Source organism: Cannabis sativa, chromosome 3 (assembly GCF_029168945.1).
Source record: "Cannabis sativa cultivar Pink pepper isolate KNU-18-1 chromosome 3, ASM2916894v1, whole genome shotgun sequence".
Lineage (NCBI taxonomy): Eukaryota > Viridiplantae > Streptophyta > Magnoliopsida > Rosales > Cannabaceae > Cannabis > Cannabis sativa.
This window is the reverse complement of record NC_083603.1, coordinates 42,499,332-42,525,766: the sequence shown is the minus strand read 5'-3', so window position 1 is coordinate 42,525,766 and position 26,435 is coordinate 42,499,332. Positions and strand designations below refer to the sequence as shown.

Sequence of the window (26,435 nt, the reverse complement as noted above, 5' to 3'; positions counted from 1 at the left end):
ATATATGTATATTATATCTGTATTATATGATACAATTTAATAATAATTAATTTACACGTACATTTGACTATATATATATACACAGTACTTTAAGGTTCACATCAATAATTAGCAGAAAGACAAAAGTTTGTTACTTTTGTTCTTCTCTTAATGTTTTCAATAATTATATATATAATAATTAGCTAGTGATATCATCATTTAATCTGAAACAGCAAGCAGCTGAGATTTGGGATAGAAAGATAGGAGCATTAAATGACACAATGTGGTCCAGTTGTTATGCCATACCCAAGCATCATCATCATCATCATAATAACAATTCTAAATTAGGTGCCATAATATTACGACTAATAACATTGTATTATTATATGGTATTTGTTATAAATATTAATAATTATGTGGATGTCCAAATCTTTTATTTATTATCATGAATTGTAATCAACATTCCTCTTTACCTTAGTTTCCCTTTTTCTTAGTTTCTTAATATCTCACTCTTGTATTTGTATAAATAGGGGTTCACCCCATTAGAATAAACAATTCAGAAATTCTCATTCACTTTCTCTTTCTCTCTTCATCTTCTTCTTCTTTCTTCTCATCTACTTTATATTATTTTATATTATTTTATAATACGTTATCAGCACGAGTCTCTGCCCAAGCTTCAAGCACGAGTCTCTGCCCAAGCTTCAAGCATGAGTCTCTGCCCAAGTCCCAATGTAAGTATCTTGTTAAAGTCCTTGAATTGTTTCAAAGTCAAAATACACTAAATATATATTTATATATATACTCCTCTGACTGAAACAATTTCAAGAATCATTTGGTTTCTTTTTTCTTTTTATCTATATATCTATATATATATATTATATATGTATGTATATATTTTTATATATTTATTATTGATTTCATATATATATAATGGTCTTATCATTCATAATATTTACAATATATGTGTGCCTATGATATGATAGAGAAAATCTATATAAATTATACATATATCCAGAAGATTATGTATCATCGATAAAATATTGCATATATCCTAAAGATTATGCATCATCGATAAAATATTGCATATATCCTAAAGATTATGCATCATCGATAAAATATTGCATATATCCTGAAGATTATGCATCATCGATAAAATATTGCATACATCCTGATGATTATGCGTCCTCAATAAAATCTTGCATATATCCTGAAGATTATGCAAACGTAATATTCATTATATAGTTGATGAATATATAATGAAAGAGATTAATACATATTTACATATATGTTCTTGTATTCTTTGAGGACAATGAAAAATAATCTAATATCGATATAGATTTTGACAAACATTTTCTGAAGTAAATGTTTTATATTTATCGAAAAAAAAATGATTGTATTTATGTGAATACAACTAAAGAATCATTAAAAATGATTATTATTGATGCAATTTTATAGTAGGTTTTGAATACCCAAAAAGAATGTTAAGAAAATTGCATTGAAACATTAAAGTATAAGAATAACAATGAGCATGACTAATGTTATTTAAATACATGAGGCAGTATTTATTGTTCATCATTCCCTGCAGAGAATGATACGAATTGAAGTCAATCACTTTTAAAGATTCCTCGTATTAGTCATGTTATTATACATTGTTATTACTTGCAATGTTGGAAATTATTGAATCTGACATATGTTAAAGATTAAATTTTGCATACATCTTGGAGACTATGCAAAAATTGCATTCATATATTCTTTGAAATATCGTAAAAGAAATTGTTGAATAATTTCTTATATTTTTTATGGATGAACAAGTAATAAATTTTTTAAGAAATTTATAATAATGTTCTACTTGTTCAATGTCATTCCCCGAAGTGAATGTAATGATTTTAAATAATCAATGACATTATTTACTACTCAAATATTTCCAGAAAAAGTGGAAACAACTAAAAGATGAGATACCACACATAATCAAAGTGCATGAAATTTATATATCATGTGTGGAATTTAATAATAGTGGTCGCGTACCTGTAGTACGGACATACTTATAATCAAGATAAAAGTATACTTGATTATTTAATAGAATGTGAATTGTACAAACTTATTGTACATTTAGAATATTTAAATATCATTACCTAAAGAGAATGAATAGACATGAAATTCTATTTCAAAGAATATAGATTTCACATATATTGGTAATGCCAGAAGCAAATTAATATATACATATTTTATTATTTCTTGAAATCAATAGTTTCAAACTATTGTTGGTACATGATATGTATATATATAGTTACTATATAATTCAGTTTGCATATTCCCAAAAGTGGATATATAATTTACTAATATTTGTTAGTGATCCAATATAATCAAAGTGATAAAGAATCACAAAATGATTATTTGAAAAGCCTCCTGAAGAAGTCTTACATACAATTGCTACTTTGAGTAGTAAAATATTTTTGTATGTACCTAGATGTATAACTTTTATCTAGTTATGAAAGTGATAAGAAATAACTTATTATATGTACTGGTTGTACATTTAAATATATAATATATCAAGTCATGATAATTAGACTGATGAATAGTCTATTAATAAATTAGACGACTTGTTAAAAAGATACCAGGAAACATGAATGATATATTATGGTTATATCTATTTGACCATTATAACAACATGATGAAGTTGTCATGTACATTTTACATTATTATACACATCATTGAATTGATGATAGTGATTCCTGAAGAAATATAAAGTTTGATAAACATAATAGTGACTCTTGAAGAGTGTATGTTTTGGAGAATAATATAATTATATTATTCGTGTATATAAAAATGAAACTTATAATGATTATGTTGTAATAAATTTACATTACCTTTGAAAGTTTCATTGAAATACAAATTATAGTGAACCTGAAGTTCATTAATTGAATTATTTTGACATGATAAATCATATGCAATAAATTGTCAAAGGATTTGACTAAATTTTGTTGAAGAACCAAAAGATTCTTCTCATTGTTAATTTATAAGGCTCAAAAGAAGAATGTGCATATATTTGCACATAGAAAATATTTAAATTATATTTCTTTAACAATCTTGAGCCATTGTTAGATTTTTATTGCATAGTTTCTTATCGATGTGATAAGATTATATGATCATGCATTTACAAAATGTGTAAATTTATGTATTTCTAATTATACACGTATGACTCATTCTTAGAAATGAATTAAGTTCATAAGTATTGAACTTGAAACTGAAGTTATTGAACCTGAAGTTCAATGTCATATAATATATATGAGTTTAAATAGATATTGATTCATTGTGATATATTGAAATCCCTACAGGTGTATTAATATTATTAGATATCACAATTTCTTAAAATTCTCTCGATCAGGGGGAGAGAAGCAGTTGGGATCGATGATAATTTTTGAAAAATGATCCTTGCACAAAGTTATAAGAACGATATAGTTCAAAATGATATATACCAACTGCAAATCAATATTACTCAAAGTTGAGATAGAATGAGTTGAAAACGCCTGAAGCGTAAATGAACAATATAGAAATTATTAGTAAATGTTCATTTGATTTGCCCTGAAGTTGTTAAATCTAGAGGTACTCATGGAGATACCTTAATGTTATAAAGTATTAAAATGATAACCGTGATGAAAACGGTACTCGAAGAGACTCCCAAGAGAAGTTAGACATAACACATTTAATCATAATTGAATCCCTGAAGTGATTCGTTATAGGTACCTATAAATGATAAACATATTTGAAAATATGTAATTTAAAGAGATCTCTATAAGTTATGTCAATATGGGAGGAAATTATCATTTATTGAAATTTTTGTCGACAATAAATATTGAATGTGTGCATATGCAATAAACTAACATGAGATAGCAAGGATCATTGTATTAGATTTGTCGAGAATTATCGACATACATTTTGATTTTTGGCCAAAATATTATGACGCAATCCAGGCAAATTTACTCACATAAAGTGAAGTAAGACCTGTAGGGTGTGCAAATAAATATTTCTAATGAGAAATTGCATATATGTATTTGTACATAATGAATTGTTGTACAAAGTTTGCATAGACATGAGATTGATTGAAGTAAGGCTTAAATATTGAGAAAATATAATCATGATTTGATTATAGCCTGGAATATATTTTATGAGGATTTATAAGCGTCACATAAATGTTGCAACAAAAGGTTATTTATTTGGAGCTCCTAATATAGTGAGAATTTGAAATAAGCCTTATCTAAAAATTCTAGAAGAATTTAATACATGTCTTAAGTGATATAAATTCAAAGTCGCGCGCACTATATGACAAAGATCTTTGTATGAAATAAAGACATGTAAGTAAATTATTATTTGAAAAATACATATGGTTGTCTATGCAATATAAATACGTAAATTATACGTTGTGATAGACTCTTTAAGAGTTTTTGATTAATTGAAGAACAAACTTTTATTTCTTTTGTATTTCGAGAAATATTAATGTATAAAGTTTGTTCATTAGTATTGAAGTCCTGAAGTACTTCGTATGTATCAAGAATTAATGATATATGATCATTTGATATGGAAATTAAGATCATAAAACAAGATGGAATAAATATATGGTCTTGGAGTACCATCATTGTCACAAATGAAAATTTGTAGTACCATTAATGTGTTATGTTCATATCTACTTGAAATTTTAAATTTTCGTATGAACAAAGTTGTGTACACACATGAATGATACAATTAGTTGGATAAAGACTAATGTTCCACGAACCACTCATCTATAATTTAGATGTCCATACATACTCTGGAAGAGTTATAGAAAATATATGATCAAAGATTATATATGGTGATATTTTAAAAGTGATAACAATAATCTTATGAGATCTATTATCACCAAAAGAATTATGGATCATATGTGCATGAGGGGGAGACATATTCATGTTGCACTCTTTTTCCCTTAGCTCAGGTTTTGTCCCACTGGGTTTTCCTGGCAAGGTTTTTAACGAGGCAACTTGCAAATAGTTATCAATATGAAATATATATTGTACTCTTTTTCCCTTAGCTCAGATTTTGTCCCACTGGGTTTTTCTGGCAAGGTTTTTAACGAGGCAACTATAAATCATGTTAACATACTTGCATTTTATGAAGCAAGTAGAGAATGTGTGTGAGTGAGATCATTGACATAGCATATTTGGGAAACATATGAATTGCACTCAATAAAGAAGTATCAACCCAAGCAATTCTCTATGGATAATACTGCTTGCATCGCTCAACTAAAAGGATGGTACATTGAAGGAGATAGAGTTAGAACACATTTCACGAAATTCTTCTTTATACGCTTCAAGAAAATACATATTGGTGTTCAACATATTCAATCAAGTGTCAATCTTACAAACTTATTCACAAAGTTATTACCAACATCAACATTTGAGAAGACGGCAGACAAGATCGAAATTCGTCGATTAGAGGATCTCCACAAATGTCTAAATGAGGGGGAGGGAGTTAGTTTACACTATACTCTTTTTCCTTTGACCAAGTTTTCAGCAAGATTTTTAATAAGACAGCTATTATGGACATCCAAGGGGGAGTGTTATAAATATTAATAATTATGTGGATGTCCAAATCTTTTATTTATTACCATGAATTGTAATCAACATTCCTCTTTACCTTAGTTTCCCTTTTTCTTAGTTTCTTAATATCTCACTCTTGTATTTGTATAAATAGGGGTTCACCCCATTGGAATAAACAATTCAGAAATTTTCATTCACTTTCTCTTTCTCTCTTCATCTTCTTCTTCTTTCTTCTCATCTACTTTATATTATTTTATATTATTTTATAATAGTATTAAGTTTTTTTATTATAATTATTAACTTTTTTATAATATAATATAACGGTTCATGATTTTACTAGAGTTATTACATTATATTATAATCATAATTTTATAGTTTGTATATGTGAAGAGTTTTGATATTAATTTTCAACCAGAAATATCACTTTTATGAGTACAGTTCGCTATTGCGTTGGTAAAAGTGTTACTTTTACCAGCGCATTTCACAAACAGTGTTAGCAAAAAGGTTAAAATTTCACCCATTTACGTGTTGGGAAAAATTATTTTTGCCCATGCTTTTCATTTTGTGCTGGCAAAAGTTTTAATACCAACGTTGATTTGTCAACCTCTTTTACCAATACATTAGAAGTAAATTTTATTTTACCAACACAATACAAAACTTTTGCCAATACAAAAGTATGTGTTGGTAAAAATCACATTTCTTGCACTGATTATACCAATATTTCTATAATTATAATGCAATGGAATTAGGCATAATAATTTATGGTATATAAAAATAGGCATAGTGTATTGTAATTGGTTATAATGTTATTGGAAATGCTTATGTGGTAATCCACTCTACCAAGATATCATGTCATGTCCCACACCCCCCACACTTGATCAATATTATGCTAATCATTATGATAAAAAGGCTTTCCATTATATATATGTGTGTGTGTAGGGTATAGCTACAACCAGCAACCCTAGCTTATCTTCATTTCATCAACTTTTTTTTTTTTGTAAAAAAATATATATTAATTTCCTCAATATAGACTCGACTCGACTCAATCGATTGATATTTTTGTATGTCATGACGTCAAGTTTTTTACATGATTAAATTGAGTGGTCTGCCTCTTTTTCTAGTTGCACCAAGCAATAATAATATCCATTCATTACGTGTTTTTATATAATGCCCTTTTTTGATCGTGTTTATAGAAACGATATATATAAACAATGAAATATAATAATTATTACCTGTTATTAATATAATATATAGAGCCAATTTTTTTAAAAAAAAAAATAAATAAAAAATCCATAAATAATGCAGCAATAAAGGAAATTTTACAATATGTCACACGTAAAAATATGGAACGTGGCAAGCCTAAATTATACATCTTAAATCTGAAAGGATTCCAACCCTATATATAAGTATATATCCTATTTTAATTATGTACAGGAGTAATATATAACTAAATAATATGTACCGATTCATCCAATATGTAAACATACATGCAAGTTGATTATATATATAATGTGTATAATTTTTATTATAACCAATGATGATCACCTTATTAAATATTGTATAAATTTGTGTTGTGAATGATTAAATTTTTTTCAGTGATTTTCTTCCTATTTAATATATTATAATTATAGTAATAGTAATGATTTTTGTCACTTGTTTACTAATGAGAATTTTTCGTTTTATATCCAAAAAAAAAATTATATTATTATAGTGAAAAAAAAAACAATCATTTGAGAGAAGAAAATTATGATTTTTTTTCTTCACAAAAGTAAATTGTGTGTGCAATACTTGCTTTTATTTTTGATAATTAATTGAAGAAGTTAATTAATAAATAATATAATCTAAGCTAATCTATTAATGAAAGATATCATTGCAAATTTTTGTTGTTTATTAATTACTAATTTAATATTATTTATTATAAGATACGTATAACTTTTTAAATAATAATACTGATTTGTAAAATATATTAAGATATATTTTATTATTATTTCGTGCAATATAGGTACATATCTGTACATACTATATACATATAATCAAAATATATTGTATAAATATATAATATATGTGGAGGGGGATCATTGTGGATATATATTCATCATGTTGCATGCCTTTGATATTATCTTGCTACGTAATATGTATATCTAGCTTCTTAATTCTTTTTCTTCATGACTTTTTTCACTATACTTCTAGAAGGTACAAACTTGTTGTAATCTTGCATGTAATTTTAACAGGTGGCAGGACATGCACGACTCTTCTTCACTATGGTACATAATAAATATTTGAAATTACATAGCTACGTACAAATCTCACTTATTCAGTAATAATAAACAAAAAAATATTGTTAGTGTATGTTCATGTATGTATATATAGATCATATTTATGTTTGGTTTAAGTGTTGAGTAGGAAATAATTTGCAAGACAAAGTAAAAGATAAAATTATTGTTTTAAAATATTTTTGGCTTCACAAATCAATAAGGGTTCTATGGTGTAGTGGTTAGCACTCTGGACTTTGAATCCAGCGACCTGGGTTCGACTCCCGGTAGGACCTCTTTTATCCATCCCTTAAAAAGACATTTTTGTCCCTAAGGCAGTAAATCATAATGAGTTTTCAAACTTACTTTTATTACAACATTGGACTCCCAAAAAGTAAAGAGTACCAAATTACTATTTTCATTAAAAAAAAATAATTTGCAGCCAAATTTTCTATACTTTTATGTTTATTACGGTTTAATTCCCTCACTCAAAAATTATGGCTATACTCTCTGGATTCGAAAATTATTTGTTCTGTAGTCCTTCCATCTATTTTAGTCTTTTAAGTATTAAAGTGGACTGTCACAAAGTACGTAAGTGTACACGTGGAAAATTTTCATTAGTTCACTTAATATTAATAATATAAATATTAATAAAATAATTAAAAATATAAAAAAAATATTTTTTCTTTTTTCGTTAATTGAAAACCCTAAAACCAAAATCATCATATCTCTCTCTTTCTTCCTCTCTCATTAATCTCTCTCTTTCTCTTTGCTTGTGCGACACTAACGAACGGATTAGGACAACTGTGCTCTGACCCTCCTCTCGTCCATTTTCCCAAAACTCACAACCCTAAAAACCCTGACCCTCTACGGACCCAAATGCCTCAACCCCAGAACGTCATCGATCCCCTGCAAATCAAAACGTCATCGACCCCCCTACGCAGGGACGGAGGGACTTTAGCCCATATGTAGGCTAAAGCCCTCACTCAAATATATACATTAAATTTTTTATATGTAGATAAATACATATATTAATTCACTTCACTCAATTTATTAAAGCCCAATTCACAAAAGCCCTCACTCAATATCTTAATCATGACTCATGAGCTACTCTCATTCTAATCAAGCCCATTTTAAAAGTAGTCCAATACAAATAATAAAAAAAATAATACTTTATTAAAAAAAATAAAATAATATTATTAACAATATTTTATTTTATTTTGTTAAAGATGAAAATTTGAAAGATACATTTATCAGTTATTTTTATTAGTTTTGACTTAATATTTATTCAAGCCCTCACTCAACTAAATTTATGGCTTCGTCACTGCCCCTACGAACCCAAACAGGTCGACCTTTGGAACCCGAACTCGTTGTGCCCCTATCAAATAAAAGAAACCAAATAATTCTTTGTAATGGGTTGCGGATTTTAAATTTGAGTTATTTGTTCTTTTGTGACAGTAAGTAGTCCCGTGATCCGTAAGGGGAAATACCGGGTAAGCTGTGCAATCCCACATCGCCTGGGGAAGGTCAAGTGGGATGATTTCTGAGGGTGTGTAGGTATGGGACTACACAATTGAAGAGGGCTTAAATGGATTGATTGGTACTACCTATATCAACAAGGTGCATCTTGTTTTTCGGTAGCCCATCACGAAAGAACTCCACAGTTAAGCGTGCTTGACCTGGGGCAATTTCAGAATGGGTGACCTCCTGGGAAGTTTTCTCAGGAAGCGTGTGAGTGAGGACAAAGCACACTGGAAATACTTGTGTTGGTCTGTAGGGTCAGTCATCAATCCAGGAAGCAGCCAGAGTGGCGTACCCGTGTATAAGAGCCATTATTCCATGGGTGTAAGGACCCAATGGAGGCTTGAAGCGAGGACGTTACATCTTTGGGTGGTGGTCTCGTTGGGATCAAAAGATAATTTGCGGCCATATTTTCTATACTTTTATGTTTGTTACGGTTTAATTCCCTTACTCGAAAAATTATGGCTATACTCTCTGGATTCGAGAATTATTTTGCTCTGTAGTCCTTCCGTCTATTTTAATCTGTTAAGTACCAAAGTGGACTGTCACAAAGTACGTAAGTGTACACGTGAAAAATTTTCATTAGTCCACTTAATATTAATAATATAAATATTAAAAAAATAATTAAAATATAAAAAAAAATTATTTTTTCTTTTTCCTTTAATTAAAAACCCTAAAACCAAAATCATCATTTCTCTCTCTCTCTCTCTCTCTCTCTCTCTCTCTCTCTCTCTCTCTCTCTCTCTCTCTCTCTCTCTCTCTCTCTCTCTCTCTCTCTCTCTCTCTCTCTTCCTCTCTCATTAATATCTCTCTTTCTCTTTGCTTGTGCGACACCGGCAACGGACGGATTAGGAGTACTGTGCTCCGACCCTCCTCTCGTCCATTTTCCCAAAACCCACAACCCTAAAAACCCTGACCCTTTACGAACCCAAACGCCTCAGCCCCAGAACGGCATCGATCCCCTGCAAATCAAAACGTCGTCGACCCCCTGCAAACCCAAACAGGTCGACCCCTGGAACCCAAACGTCGTCGCTCCCTGCAAACTCGAACCCGTCGTGCCCCTACCAAATAAAAGAGACCAAAGAATTCTTTGTAATGGGTTGCGAATTTTAGATTTGAGTTATTTGTTCTCTGGGTGGTGGTCTTGTCAAGATCAAAAGAGAGACGATGGAGAGAAGGAAAAGAGAGACGTGGTCTCGCCGGGGTTGGGGTCTGGCCGGGGTGGTGCTTGATTTTGGGGTGGAGGTAGGTGAGTGGTGGGTGTTTTTGGGGGTAGTTTTCTGGGCAGTGTGAAGAAGAAGAAGAAGAAGAAGAAACATAAAGAAAAACAAAGAAAAAAGAAAGAAAGAAAAAAAAAAAAAAAAAAAGGGAAAGAAATAAAGAAAAAAAAATTAATTTTTTTTATTTTAAAATTTTTAATTTTGAAATTATTTTTTATTTTTTAATTATTAAAATTAGGTGGACTAATAAAATTTCGCCACATGTACACTTGTGTACACCATGGCAGTCCATTTTGGCATTTAATAGAACAAAATGGACGGAAGGACTACAGAGCAAAACAATTATCGAGTCCAGAAAGTTTAGCCATAATTTTTCGAGTAAGGGGGTTAAACCGTAACAAACATAAAAGTATAGGGAGTTTGGCCGCAAATTACTTATAAAAAAATATCAAATTACTACAATATTTATCGTTATTAGAGGTAGAGCAGTCCGATGGTAATAAGAATCCCTTAGTTCATTGTGAAAAGAGTAATATCGATAGGATCCATTTCTATTACTCTGTCGATAATACTTGGTTCCTAATAATTAGTATTGGTGGCTGACTGAATCCCCTACAGCTAACAATTAGTATTAGCAGCGAACTGGCACTCCCGCCGCTAATAATAGTGTCTGATTCGTAAATTGATACTATTATTAGTGGCGGAACCAGTCGACCACTAATATTTATATTCTTATTTTTATTTAATATAGATTAATATTCATTTTTTTGAATAATAATATAAATATATTTAAAACTAAAAATATTATTTATTTGAATAACATTTACTTATCAACAACACTCAACTATCAGACCCTCCACCACCATCTAATGTCTCAAATAAATATGAATTCAATAAGCTTCTGGTTGGGGGAGGGTTAGGTGGGCAGTGGCAAATGGCAATGGTAGTTGAGCGAAGCCGAGGAGGAGGAAGAGAGAAAAATTTGGGTAGGTAAGATTTAGGGGTTGTTGGATTAAGTTTTGGGTAGATGAGGAAGTTCGGTGGTGGAGGAAAAGAAGTTCAGTGGTGGTGGTTGGTGGTCTCGGTACCTGAGTTTAAGTGTCTCATGGTACGAGAAAGAGGAAGAGAAAGAGACAAAGAGAGAAGGAAAATGAAAGGGAGAGTATTTTAGGTAGAAATTGAAAAAAATAATATTTAATTGTATAAATTAATTAGGAGTCTAAATTTTGTTAGATGATATTTTTTTAAGCATTAAAAATAAATTTTCCCATTTTATAAATTTATAGTTTTATGAGATTTTTTTTTTTTTTCAAAATTATAATTATTTTACAGAAAGAAAATGGTTTTTATCGGATGCACAATTATAAATTAAAAAGAAAAAGAAATTTTTACACCAAAAATACAAATTACACACTTTATTACATATAAACCTACACACGGTTAAAGCAGCAACTTTTTTACCTTTTCTCTATATTTTATTACACATATACCACATACACATCACATCTATGCACCAGTCACGTCAACTCACCTATCAACCATCATGCATCCCTCAATCACTTCCCTCTCTCTTTTTCTTTTGTTTTCCTTTGATTTTTTTATTTCATTTCAGTTTTTTTTTTTTTGAAATAACAAATAACCTCCATTGTTGAACCTTAACTCCCCACGATTCCTCAACCATTTTCCCTCTCATTTTTGTTCTTCAAAATTTTTTCAACTCCCACTAAACCATCCCATAACCTTTTTCTCTCTTTCTTTTTGTTTCTCAATCTTTATATAAAATGGATGTGACCCGTTCTTCTTCATCTCCTTCCTCTGTTCAAAAAAAAAAAATTCAAAATGAGTTTGAAATCACTAGCTAATAAAGCTAAGTAAAAACGTCCTTTTATTGAGGAGGAAGACTCTGATTTTGCTCCTCCATTAACGAAGCGTGGGAGAGCTCCTCCTAAGAAGAAAACAAAGGTCCGTGTGCAAGAAAAAATGGCTGAAGATGTTTATGGGAAAAACAATAATGTTGGTGCTGCTGTTCGAACTGAGGTTTGTTTTCGGTTTCATTTTCGTTTCCCCCCATTTTAAACATTTTCTTGTATTTCCATTTCATCGTTTTGGTTTTTTCTGGTTTGTGATATTTTAGGTTTTTCATTTTAAAATTTCGTTTGGTTTTCTTTGGATTTTTAGGACTTTATTTTTGTTTAATCAATTTTATTTTGTTCTTGGGTTTGGCATTTTAGTTTGTTTCTTATTACTTTCGTTTCATTTTTGTTGTGTTTTATGTTCTGTTTGTGTTTCTAGTTTTTTTTAGATATTTTGAAACATTTGTTTTTGTTTTAGTGTCTCTAATCAGTGGGTTTTAGTTTTTTTTTCTAGTTTTTTAATAGTTTAATATGTTTATGTATGATGTGTTTTGGGAATATTATTAGGTATAGTTGTTTGCTGTTCTTTTTTAGGTAACAATTCGATTTAGATGTTTGTAGTTTATATTCGTAGAGTTGTTTCTGCTTGTCAGTTTGTTTTTAGTTTTTTTTATAGTTTTATTATAGTTTGTATACTTGTTTATTTACAATTTATATTTATTGCTGTTAATAAACTATAATAAAACTAAAATGAAACTATTAAGAAACGTTTAAATTTATTTCAGAAACTAACTATTTCTCAAAGTGTTTTCTCCTTTTCTTATTTCCAAAATAAATTCTTGCAAACAATTGAATTAAACTAATATAAAATAATGATGCAACTGTAAATCAACTTGAAAAACCACAACACTTAATTCAATTTAATATAGTTGTGGTCATTGTGCTTTTTCATCAGTTTTATTTGAATCAGATCAATTGAATTAATAGTTGTATTTTTCTCGCTTTGGTTTCATTTTGGTTGTTTTGCAGTTTTGAAACGAGCGCGTATTTTCATCTTCATGGTTCGCTCTGTACAGCTGAAGGCTTAGTGCATGTGGTATTTTTGTAAATATTTGTATGTGGACTGTATAAATGTTTAATGGGCCGGCCTAAAGTATTTTTGTAATTTTTTTTCCTTTTTTGTATTTTTTTGTTTTTTTCCCAAAAAAAAATAGAAAAATTATTTTCTCAGTTTTTGCTTTATTTTTTTTCTCTCACAATAGTTTTCTTTAGCAAAATTTCACATCTGAACAAAAATTTCATTTCAAGTTATCTATAAAATTGTTTGTGCTTCAGCTTATGAACAAACTATACCCACCATCAAAACAATTGTGTATCTCCTTTATTATTTAAACTCTAGCTCTAAAAATTGTCACAAATATATTTACTTAACCTTAGATCTCATATCATTTAATGTTGTCAACAAAATTAAGTATGTTTAATGGAAAATTATAAAAGAAATTACATGATGACCACAGTGAAAAAAGCATTCACTAAAACAAAATGAAACAGTTATTTCATTAAAATTGTATTATTGGGATAATTGACCAGCAGAGGTTCTATGGTGTAGTGGTTAGCACTCTGGACTTTGAATCCAGCGACCTGGGTTCGACTCCCGGTAGGACCTCTTTTATCAAATATATAAAAGATTGTTACAGAAAACTTCTTTAAAGTTTTGAATCTTTTGAGAAAAGTGAAGCCCATTTAAAGAAGGTTGGGCCAATTTTGAATCCCCTCAACATATTTTTTTGGGGCCTTTTTACAAAGTCAAGCCCATGAAATTTGTGTTTATTTTGTGTTCATAAGATCTAGTACGGATGAATTAGATTAGAAAAATTAAAATCCACACTTGTATAGACTAAATATTGATTGATATATATATATAAAAATAACAGATTCAATTTAATCTATACATATTTATATATATAAAAAAATTATATATATAATTAACATTTTAGTATTTTAAAATTTTATACGACTATATTTTTATAACTTTTTTTAGGGACTTTTTTATTTTTACACTTTAAATAGTTTTTTTTTTGTGTGTATTTTTACGAAGCTCCATATAGAAACTCCTATAACAACTAACGAAATAACCTAAATCGTAATTAAAATTCGTATAACAACCTACATAGAAACAACAAGAGAAACCACCAGAGCAATCTAAACCATAAATTTAAGAAAAAAATTAAAAAAATAGTATATATGATAATTTAATTTTTTGTTTTTTTTTATCGTTTTTGTGTATTTATAAGTATTTGTATGCATTCAAATCTTTATTCAGATTCTGTCCAAGTGGCACTATGATCATGCTTTCCGATCATTACTATCCTTACTTTGGGCTGCTTCGATACTTAGGCCTAATTGGGCCTACCTTTTGCACTTTATTGTATCTGGATTTTTTTTTTATTTGGGCTCTGCAGTAGGCTTATTGTGTTTTCTATTTTGATATTTTTTTAAAAAAAAAAAAAAACATAAAAATAATAAAAAATTACAAAAATATGGTTTTACAAAATTTTAATATATTTTTACGGTTTTTAATATTTTATTTACATAAAATATAGTATTTCGATGTATTTTTATATTGTATTCTTGTTATTTTTTTGTTAATATTTTGCTATTTGTATATTATTTTTTATATTATTTTGATATTATTTAATTAGTTGTTGTTTTGATAAAGTGTAATTTTACAAAAAATAACAATTTATGTAATTTTTCCTTTTATTTTTCCCATCAACATTATATGAAACTACTAATAACATAAAGGAATTGCATAAAAAATAATAATAATAACTTAAATACGTATTCCTAGTTCTACAAAAAAAGGAAATTACATACGTTTTTAGATAATGTGTAAAAATATGATTTTTTTTTCAAAAAAATAAAAATAAATATAAGTTAAGAAAATATGTGAAAATTAATTTAGGTAACTTGTTACCGCTTAAGGCAACCAATTACCCCTTGACTTATATTGTTTTTGCATATTTTTAAGGGTTAATTTCACAAATGCACAAAAACAACAAAAATACTGTTTCACGGAATTTTAAATATTTTTACGACTTTTTTTATTTTATTTACATAAAATACGGTCTTTTTATGTTGAAATTTTGTTCATTTGTTGTTAATTTTTTGTTATATGTATGTTATTTTTCGTTGTTTTTTTGTTGTTATTTTGATGTTACTTTTACGTTGTTTTCTTGTTGATTTTATGTTGTTTTCGTGTTATTTTTTGGAAAACCGTAAAAATGTAAAAAAACATTCTTTGAACGTAAAAATGTAAATATTTTACAAAAAATAGTGCCTTATGTAATTATTCCTATTTTTAAACTCTTCCGAATTTTTCCCATAAAATCCTTTTTAAAAAAAATGATATTTTTCCAAACTTTTCTCAAAAAAACTATAAAAATGAAAATTCTCCAATAATCTTGTGCATGAGCCCTTTTCAACTACAAGAAGGTGATCAAGATAATGCCTTTGTCATTGCAAGTTTAATGCTCTCATGAGTACAAACTCAAAAAGAACCAACTTGTTTATTTCGTCTAGTTTCAATTTTCATATCATATCGAAAATTATTGTATACCTACTTTATTTTACTTTTTATATTTTTACCTTCGTTTCTATATTATTTAAGATATACCCACTTTATAGATGATGCTCCCATTATATCCCTTAAACTAATATAAATTAGGCTAATTAAGATTTTTGCCCCCTCAACTTTGACATGTACAAAATCATGCCCCCTGAACTTTTAAGTTTGTTAAAAATATCTCCTGAACTATTGAGATTGTTGGATTTAAGGACTTTTTTTCAATTTTAGTAAAAAAAAGTCTAACATGGATGAAAGTTCAAGGGCCATAATTTAGTACATGTCAAAGTTCAGGGGACATGATTTGGTAGATATCAAAGTCTGGGGAGCATGATTTAGTACATAAACAATCACTGAAATAGTAAAATTGAAAATTAGACAAAAGTCCTTAAATCCAACAATCTCAATAGTTCAGGGGGCATCTTTAACGACCTTAAAAGTTTAGGGGGCATGATTTGGTACATGTCAAAATTCAAGGGGCAAAAATCCTAATTAACCTATAAATTATGTACTAGACTTAAGTGGAGAGTAAAAGTATATTGGGCAACCCACTCACAAAAGTGAGTATATTTTAATGAAATATAATATGAATGTATTTTTTATTAATAGATATAACAAAAAGGTAATCCTCAACTTATCCCTATCTATTTCGCAACTACTCTATCTTACGCATTCAAGTAAAAGTATATGTCTATAAATAGAGAACAGAACTACATTAAAAGTAGGAATAATTTTTTTAATAAAAAAAACACAAAAACAATTAAAAAAATTACAAAAATACAATTTATACGAATTTTTCAATATTTTTACGGTTTTTTAGATTTTATTTATATATAATACGATCTTTTTATATTACACTTTTGTTATTTTGTTGTTCATTTTTTGTTATTTGTATATTATTTTTTATGTTGTTTTGATGTTATTTTCTTATTACTTTAATGTAGTTTTCTTGTGTTTTTGTAAAATACCGTAAAAATATAAAGAAATAACTTTAAACGTAAAATTGTAAAAAAATTCAAAATTTGATATTTATGTAATTATCCCTTAAAAGTTTGAAGGATGTGAAGACAATTTTGTTAATTTATCATTTATTCCAATATTCATTAATTCTCATTAACATTACCATTACTATTATATTACTACTACTATTATCAATTTATCATCACCATTATCAATATTCATGATCAATTTATCTTCATGGGTGTCGAATGTGTAATGGTGCTCCTGTTATTTATCACATATTTTTTTTACGAATAACAGTTATACTTATTGCAAAGCTACAGAACGGAAATCAAGGAATGTTATCGGGTTGTTAAAAGTTTTTAAGACAGCTTCTGGTTAGTGTATTAATGCTTCCAAATCAAGTATCTTTTCTAGTTTGAAGACCTCTCAGGCCACTAAAGATTCAATGTGTAGAACGTTGTGTATGATAGAAGCTCCTGCAAATAGTCTTTATTTGAGTTTGCCTTGTACAATGGGTCGAAACAAAAATATTATTCTTGGTTTTCTTAAAGACAAGATGGAAAAAAAAATCAAAGTTAGAAAGGAAAATTGTTATAAAAGGCAGGTAAGGAAGTTCTATTGAAAACAGTGGCTCAAGCTCTTCCTACATTTGCTATGTTGGTTTTTTTGTTACCAGTTGAAACATATACTAAGTTGGAAGGAATGATGAGAAAATTCTGGTGGGGCTCAAGCTCGACTCAAAGTCGTGGAGTAAGTTGGATTAGTTGGCATCAATTGAGCGTGCACAAACATCATGGTGGCCTTGGCTTTCGTGACCTGCGAGATTTCAACTTGTCTATGTTGGGCAAGCAGTCTTGATGCCTATTAACGAATGAATCTTCTCTTGTTTGCTCGCCTTTACAAAGCCCGTTACTACCCTTAGGGTTCCTTCCTTAATGCAACTCTTGGAAATAATCCAAGCATTATTTGGAAGAGCATTTTTGAAACTCAAGACTTGATTAAAGATGGAGCCTGTCGGTCGGTTGGCCATAGTTCAAACATTAATGTTCTAAGGGATCCATGGCTTCCTGATGCCTCTTTTCCCTTTGTTACCTCTTCTTTAATTGATCTTGATAACTGCTTAGTTTCAGATCTTATGATGGTAGACTCAAGAAATTAGGATTCTGAAATCATTGCAGGCAGACTTGTTTAATGAGAGAGATCAAGAACTCATCTACAACATTTATCTTAACCATACCGTTGCTGAAGATAGTTGGTACTGGTCTATGAATATTCATGGGCAATTTCAAGTTAAGGAAGCTAATAAATTTTTTCATAAAGATGATGTTATTCTTTTAAATAATGATGAGGTGTTTTGTGGAAAATTGCTTAGGATTTAAAAATTTCTCCTAAAGTTCATCAATTTTTATGGCGTGCTCTTAGCAGTTGTCTTGCAACTAAAATTCAGTTAGTGTCTAAACATGTTCTAATTGATATGACTTGCCCTATGGCGTGCTCTTAGTGGTTGTCTTACAACTAAGGTTCAACTAGTGTCTAAACATGTTCTAATTGATATGACTTGCCCTGTGTGTAATCAAGCGGCTGAATCAATTTTCCACTTGTTGGTAAGCTGTCACTTTGCAAGATCTTGTTGGTCCCCTTCAATCGTGAATTGTGGTAACGTAAATGGACAAGATTTTCATGATTGGTTTGGCAAGATGTTGCAGCAGCACTCTACTGCGTCTGGTTTGAGAGAAGAGGCAGCAATGGTGGCTTAGGCGATGTGGAATGCTTAGAACTCAGTGATTTGGTGGGAAAAGTCTTCTTCTGCGGCAGATGTTATTCTTTCAGCTCGTGTGGTCCTTAATCAATGGTCATATGCTCAATCAAAGAAAAGGGGTTCTCTATTTGTTCCTTCGGGATCGGGTACAGAGTTAGCGCATTGGACGAAACTAGGATCAAATATGATTAAGGTGAATGTCAATGGAGCAATTTTTGCTTCTACAAAGAAGTACGGGATTGGATTGGTGGCTCGTGATAGTTCGGGTATGATGATTGAAGCTCGCTCGTTGTGCCAAGATGGTTGGGCAGAGCTGGCCTTTGTGGAGGCTTTGGGGATCAAATAAGCACTGAGTTGGATTGATTAGAAAGGTTGGCGAAGTTTACAGTTTGAAACCAATTCTTTAGTCTTAGTTCAAGCTGTCTTTAGTTCTTTGAATTTACCATCCTCTTTTGGTCTTGTTATCCAAGATTGTGAGCTTCTTTTTGCTTCTCTAAACTTTGTCAATTTGTCTTTTATTAAGCATTCTGCAAATAAAGCTGCACATTGTGTTGCTCGTAGCTCTTATTTATAACCAGATCACAATTTCAGCATGGACTTTTATCTATTGTAATAACCGATTCTATTTGCTAATAAAGTTTCCATTCCTTTGAGAAAAAATACTAAAGACAAACTAACAAAAGTTATTTGGGGCTATTTCCATAAATATGAAAAAATAAAGACTAATTTACATAAATATGGCAACAATATTTAATGCCACCAAATATGGCATTCAAAATAAAAGAAGTTAATAAATATGGGAGATAATATGTCTATTACCATAAAAAAAAAATTAAAAATTTCAGATTTTTTCTTTTGAATTTAGAAACTAACCAAAAGAGATCAAGTAAAACCTCTCTCTACACCCTTTTCTTTTCTCTCTGTGCCATTTATGCGATTTATCTCTCTCTCACTTCCATCAACCTCACAGCACTCATCAATCTCTTCTCCACCGATCGATCTCACAACACCAATCACAAATAATTGATCTCGATCATCTCCTTCAAAATCTGGCAATTATGACGTCCATCTCCCACAGCAACAATTGATGACTTAAAAAAGAGAAATTCAGTTCAAAACACAGTAAGGAAGATTCAACACAGCAAAAGAAGAAATTCACATCATCCTACCTACTCAAATTAAAATATTAGATATTAAAAAACATGTCATAAAATTGTTCAAATTTAAAAGTATCATATTAAAATAATAAAATTTTTTAAAAGCCATATTTTATGTAATTTTCACATGAATTTGAATTATGATAAATCTGTTAAGAAAAGAAAATAAAAGAAGTTTCACTATTTGAATGGTATTAATGATTAAATATTAGATCTATTTTTCGATATGCAGTAAATTGTGTCCTCGGAGGAATTTTTACGGCGAAAAAAATTTAAAGGACATGATTTAATAAATATCAAAGTTCTAAGAAAAATTAGCCTAAATCTAATGTAACTTACAAAAATAATTTTTAAAAAATAGATTAATAAAATAAACATTGTATATATCATAAAAGGTAAACACATGGAAATTTGAAATGACATTCGGATTCCTTTCAAACACATCCAATAACAAACCGACACGTAAGTAAACATTCCGCGTACAACAGAACAGAATAGAATAATTTGAGGATAATAATAATAATAATAAAAAAAAATACTAAAATCGAAAATCCCAATGACCATTCCATTTCCATTTCATTCCAATTGTATGTTTTAAGGAATAGAATATTTTATAACACTGATTCATCTCTGAATCTTACTGACTCTGTCGGACTCACTGTTAAAAAAAAAAACAACACTAAAAAACATAATATTCAAAATTAAAAAAAAAAATTAATTACTAATCCAATTAATAAGGAAGCTACATTACATTAATTATAAGCTTAACTACTTGGAAACTGTTGGTAGTTGACAAGTTCTGACCAATCCGCGTTTGCCACGTCATCATGACAGTTGCCGCTCTCTGTACATGAATGAACAAAATGAAGTTAAATTTTAAACTCTGTTAAGAAAAATCTACAATGGAGGCTAATTATTATTATAATAATTTGAAAAATAATTGTATTTGTAGAATAAGAAGAAGAATTAGTAGTACAAATTACAGATAATAATTCAAAGTCAAATACAATTACAAACCCACTTCCCTTTTCTTCTTCAACTTTTTAGATATAGAGAGCTTTCTCTCTTTGACTTTTTTTTTTTCTCTTTACTTTATTTTTTATTTTTTTCTTCTTTTTCATAGAGAGAGAGAGAAAGAGGTTAGAGAGAGAAAGAAAGAGAGGGGAGATGAATGCGGCGCCACGCCAGCAACAGCAGCCTCCTCCTGGGGCTTCGGACTTGGCTACCGGAGCTGCAGAGGGAACTGTAATGCTTAGAACTTACAAGGCTTGGAAAGGAAGCAATGTAAGTATCATCAACATCTTCTTCTTCTTTGAGTTTTGATTTGTTTGAGAAAAAATTGAGCTTTTTTGTCTTTTGTTTAAAGGGGAAAGTGGAAGGGGATCAAAAGTTTGGGGCTTTTTGTTTCTTTCTCATCTGGGTTTGGAAAATTCTGATGTTGGTTGTCTGAAATTATGTGGATCTTTAACTCAGTTTTGCTTAGATTTCAAAAGGGTCTTTGTGGTTTTACTTTTTGGGACTTGGGTTTTTGTTCTAGATTTCAAATATTGGAAAGGGGGGTTAACTGTAGTTGTGTAGTTGATTAGATGTTTTGAGTGTAAAACTAGTTGATTTGAGCTTATGATTGTTTCAGCATATTTGGTATTAGTTCACACCCTTTTGATGTGTCCAGTATGTTTTGCAGAATAGGATTTTGGGGCTTTACTGTTTTAGGTGATTTGCATGGTATTTTAGCTTTAATTATTTATTCCAAAAACTGTGACAAGTTAATTTTGAGCAATTTTATATTTATATTTTAAGGAAGTTTCTTCATTAGTTTGATAAGTTGTATTTTCCAGTTCTTGAAGATTTTCTGATTGTTCATATTTGCAGATATTTCTTTGTGGTGGAAGGCTTGTATTTGGACCAGATGTAAGATCAATCGCGCTAACTGTGTTTCTCATTTCCGCCCCTGTCGCCATCTTTTGTGTCTTTGTAGCCAGGAAACTCATTGATGAATTTGAAGATCACTGGGGTGTATCCATTATGGTTGCTGTTATTGTACTGGCAGTGCTTGTAAGCTTCTTTCATTTTCCATTATAAGTTTCAAAAGCATTTTCCCTCTTTCTGCAATAGAATATGTTACAATATTTGCATTGGTTTGAAAAGAAGCACCTGAAAACTCCTGTCAATTAACATAGAATTCTTCTGAACTTTTCCTACATTACAAGATGAAAATGACTTCCATATTTTCTCATATCAGTTGTGTTTATGTTACAGGATTTGTTTCTTCTGTTGTTAACCTCTGGAAGAGATCCTGGTATAATACCTCGCAATGCTCACCCACCAGAACCCGAAGATTTTGAAGGGAGCATTGAGACAGGAGCAGGCCAAACACCGCAGCTGCGAATGCCACGGGTTAAGGATGTAATTGTCAATGGGATAACTGTGAAGATTAAGTACTGTGATACCTGCATGCTTTACAGACCGCCTCGTTGTTCTCACTGCTCGATATGCAATAATTGTGTTGAGAAATTCGATCATCACTGCCCCTGGGTTGGTCAGTGTATTGGACTGGTAATTGACATAGTCTCTCCTGGTATTATGCTATCTAAAAATTCCATATTAGTAGCCTTGTATAAAGTGATTAGAAATGTGGGGTATATTGCAATTTTCACCTGCATGAAACACAATCAACTATAACTAAACTTGGTATGCAAATGTTGTGATCTGTAATGAAAATTTGTGGTTAGTAAGCATACTGAAATTTCTTGCTTTCTATATATTCTCCCTTCCTTTTGGAGCTTGTGCATATTATGGTGCATCTGAATTGAGTTTTCTTGAATGTGTCTGACCTTAAAATTTTCTTTTGATCTTGCTGCAGCGGAATTACCGTTTCTTCTTCATGTTCATCCTCTGTGCTACTCTTCTTTGTTTATATGTACAAGGATTTTGTTGGGTTTACATCAAGAAGATTATGACTGATGATGATGATGATGATATGACAATCTGGAAAGCTTTGATCAAGACTCCTGCGTCGATTGCGCTAATAATTTACTCTTTCATTGCTTTCTGGTTTGTTGGTGGCCTTACCTTCTTTCATTTGTATCTCATTAGTACAAACCAGGTAACCATCTCAAATTTTCAACTTGTTTTCATGCTCATCATGTCAATTCTTGGGATTCCATCTTTTTCATGAAAAAGTTTATAGTTTTCTTCTGCTATAAACGTTATTGTTCTGGTTTTCAATGTGGTTTTGCAGTCAACTTATGAGAACTTCAGATATCGATACGAGAGGCGAGTCAACCCCTTTAACAAAGGAATCTTTAAAAATTTCTTAGAGACATTCTGCAGCAGCATTCCTTCATCCAAAAACAATTTCAGGAAAAAGATTCCCAAGGACCCTTCTATTCTACCTCGAATTGTTGGGGGCTATGAAAATCCCATAATGGGGAAAGCCATTAATGACATAGAAATGGGAAGAAAACCAGTCTGGGATGAGGGTGCAGTTCATAATGGTGATTATGAAGAAGAACATGTCAGCAACGACGACGGCCCAGACAAGGATCAAGCGCTGCACGACGCAGATGTGTCACCAGATTTAAGCAGAAACCTTCCAACAGAAAGCACAGAGCGACGAGATGTTTCATACTCGAGGCGTTCTAGTTGGGGAAGGAGAAGTGGAAGCTTGAACATATCACCTGAGATTCTTGCTTTGGCTGCTGCTGGAGTTGGCGACTCGAGGCGTGTCACTGAAGGAAGGAATGGAACTAGTTTTCCATCAGAGACTGGACAATCTCGGCCTAATTCTTAGATGTACAGATAAATTGAGAGAAGAGGGGGAAAGAGTTGGCTACTTATAATGCCAGTGATGTAAAGTTTGGGAGTTGGTGTTGATTTTTAACTGCTGTGCTGCTGAGACCATCAAAAATGTACAAGGCTTTGCTCTTTATTTTTTTAAGACATGTTCTTGGCCTTGTGCAGTTAATTCTTTCGCAAGCATTGGTGTGCCATTGTAATTGTTTTATTTGATAAGCTCAAGTGTTATGGTATCATATTACCTGCATGTCTTAATGAAATTGGGATTAGTAGCCCAAATAAGATTTTGCTTGAATTAAAAAGAAAAAAAAAATTGAAAAGAAGCTAATAAACATAGAAGTAGACTTTATTTGAATATGGAAAATCTAAAAAAATTATAAGGCACTGCCAAATTTGAAGAGGTCTAATATTAGTTGGTTTCTAAGAAAAATAAAATTATAACACTTCAAAAATTACAAATATTTTCATCTCATTTGGCTATGACAAGGCCCAAAAGAAGAGGGATCTTCCAATTGAAAATAGCATATCAAAACTCTTCCTTGAACTTCATTACATGTTCTGGAAACGTTTCATGATGATGACACTCAAATCCATATAGCGCCGAGCACAGTTTGATAGGCAGGTTTGTTCACTGTTGCTGAATTTGCTCCCCGGTGTACCGGTGACACACTTGTCCCAGCATACATTTGTAAGCTTCGCCACCATCTCGTTGAGCATCGCTCTTTCCTTCTCTTGCTGTAGAAAGACACAAAAAAGTTGCTAAGCCACAGAAAATAAGATTGACAATAAGAGCAGTAGGACAGAGAAAGATCACAAATATCTTGGCTCTTTTCCAAAACAAATCTAAAGGTAATAGAAGACACCATATTGGTTAGACAAACTTCCACTGCATATTCCTAAAATATAGCTTAATTCATTGGTAATTAATTTGAATATAGTTCAACAACACAAGATATACCTCCACTAATTAAATATCCAAAGTTCTGCTATCATCATTTAAAAGAACATAGATAATTTGAATTATGAATATTAAACCATCATAGAGCAACCAACAGTGAGACTACAAAATTCTGAAACAGTGCATGGATACAAAATGGATTTTTTCAGATACTCCATGTAATGTTTTTCGAAAGAAAGCAATAAAAATTCAATTTCACTATCTCAAGCACAAAGAAAAGTGGATCTATTTATGTCCATATCTACATTGTTTTACAAATAAATATCTCTTAAAGAAATGAGATAAAATGTCTAAAACTTCCATTATTGTCTCTTATATTAGATAACTTTCATCAATTTTTTTTGAATGAGTATGAAGCTAATTGACAATAGGAAATATAAAAATGGTATAATCTATATGAAATAAATAATTAAAAGAAGAGAGAGGGGGGTTGTAAGAACACATAGTTGACTTCCAAATATTTGAATTGACCACATATTGAATCTACATAAATTTTTAAGCATTCTCAAAAAATGTCATTCCAAATATCATATACATACAGATTATTCATTACCTAAAATTAACCAAAAAAAAAATACAAATAATGAGAGAGAGGAAAAAAACTTCATCTCATGAAACGACAGCAAATGTAAAAAACGATCCATTGAATAAATTTTGGAGAAACCCGATTATGATTCCGCATAAGTAAGTAAAACCCCACAAAAAGGGAGAAATTTTTTAATGCATTATATAAAAGAGCTTCTTCTCTCTACCACAAATATGCAGAATTTAAGTTCATATCAGATGTTTTCAATTAGCAAAAGTACTATATAACAGCTTACGTTGATGAACTGGAGTAGTTCGGGGCTGTTAAGAGCTGAAGGATCCATGGCGATTCGATTAATGATTAGTAAAACCCTACAATTTTTGTTGAGATTCTGGAGACGCTCTTAAAACCCTAGGCAAAGAGAAGACGTTTCAGACTTCGGAGCCATGAGCGACCCGAACATCAAATAAGAGACTATTGGGTGGGCCCAAATTCTAGATTTGGGCAGGCCCATTATGGTGTGTATTTTTGGGAGGGATTATTTCAAAAAAAATACAAAAATATAGAAATATAGTGGTATAGAATTTTAAGTATTTAATATTTTATTTATATAAAATAAGATTTTTTGATGTATTTTTATATTGTACTCCTACTATTTTGTTATTGGTTTTTTATTATTTGTATATTATTTTTTATGTTGTTTTTCTGTTATTTTAATGTAGTTTTTTTTTGTTTTTTTTGTATTATTTTTATAAAATATAAAAATATATATATATTTTAAGGTAAATGTGTAAAAAAAATTCAAAAATAGTTGCTTCTGTAATTTTTTTTAGAACAAAGAGTGAATGACTCTTAAAGGTGAAATTACATCAAATATAATTTATTTTTCTATAAATTTGGTAAATATAATTACATCAAAGATAAAACTTTCAATAATTTTACATTTATAGTGGGATTTTTTTTTCTTATATTCTATTTTCAAAAATTTGATAGTTGTACTAGTAACATTTGTTATTTTAAAAATGATTTGGTATATATGGTAACAGAATACCACTATATATCTTTTTATTTTATAAATTCAACCGGTTACCACTACATTGGTTTTTATAATAACTCATTTGATACCCATTACTCACCTTTTTCGTTTTTAGGTTATACCGATTATTTGAATTTTTGTTATTTTTTATGATAGAAAAATGCCCAGAATACTTTTTACTAAACTTGATCGGAAATAGCTTAGGTTGACAAAATATC

The 26,435-nt window shown here is 30.2% G+C and overlaps 2 protein-coding genes and 2 non-coding genes across 4 annotated transcripts; 3 read left to right on the top strand and 1 right to left on the bottom strand.

The window, feature by feature from the left end:
* The first annotated feature begins 8,025 nt into the window (after positions 1 to 8,025).
* Positions 8,026 to 8,097, top strand: TRNAQ-UUG (transfer RNA glutamine (anticodon UUG)). Its single transcript has one exon. It is a non-coding gene; the product is annotated as a tRNA-Gln (tRNA).
* Positions 8,098 to 13,989: 5,892 nt separating this feature from the next.
* On the top strand, positions 13,990 to 14,061 carry TRNAQ-UUG (transfer RNA glutamine (anticodon UUG)). The gene has a single exon. It is a non-coding gene; the product is annotated as a tRNA-Gln (tRNA).
* A 6,747-nt stretch (positions 14,062 to 20,808) lies between these two features.
* LOC115709112 (probable protein S-acyltransferase 7) lies at positions 20,809 to 23,933 on the top strand. Its single transcript, XM_030637146.2, has 5 exons — positions 20,809 to 21,183; positions 21,772 to 21,954; positions 22,159 to 22,455; positions 22,763 to 23,005; positions 23,141 to 23,933. Exons 1-5 carry the CDS (start codon positions 21,067 to 21,069, stop codon positions 23,690 to 23,692), a joined length of 1,392 nt encoding a protein of 463 aa, XP_030493006.1. The 5' UTR covers positions 20,809 to 21,066; the 3' UTR covers positions 23,693 to 23,933.
* Positions 23,934 to 24,025: 92 nt separating this feature from the next.
* Positions 24,026 to 25,665, bottom strand: LOC115709113 (mitochondrial import inner membrane translocase subunit TIM8). Its single transcript, XM_030637147.2, has 2 exons — positions 25,477 to 25,665; positions 24,026 to 24,432 (listed from the first exon to the last, which is right to left on the bottom strand). The coding sequence occupies exons 1-2, from the start codon at positions 25,522 to 25,524 to the stop codon at positions 24,247 to 24,249; spliced, it is 234 nt and encodes a 77-aa protein (XP_030493007.1). The 5' UTR covers positions 25,525 to 25,665; the 3' UTR covers positions 24,026 to 24,246.
* Between the last annotated feature and the right edge of the window lie 770 nt (positions 25,666 to 26,435).

What these genes read in the sequence shown, in the direction of transcription:
- LOC115709112 (XM_030637146.2), top strand. Translation starts at nt 21,067, where the DNA reads ATGAATGCGGCGCCACGCCAGCAACAGCAGCCTCCTCCTGGGGCTTCG. An exon ending in AGGCTTGGAAAGGAAGCAAT is followed by an intron (nt 21,184 to 21,771) that starts GTAAGTATCATC and finishes TCATATTTGCAG; the next exon opens with ATATTTCTTTGTGGTGGAAG. An exon ending in TTATTGTACTGGCAGTGCTT is followed by an intron (nt 21,955 to 22,158) that starts GTAAGCTTCTTT and finishes TTTATGTTACAG; the next exon opens with GATTTGTTTCTTCTGTTGTT.
- LOC115709113 (XM_030637147.2), bottom strand. Translation starts at nt 25,524, where the DNA reads ATGGATCCTTCAGCTCTTAACAGCCCCGAACTACTCCAGTTCATCAAC. An exon ending in AACTACTCCAGTTCATCAAC is followed by an intron (nt 24,433 to 25,476) that starts GTAAGCTGTTAT and finishes GTCTTTCTACAG; the next exon opens with CAAGAGAAGGAAAGAGCGAT.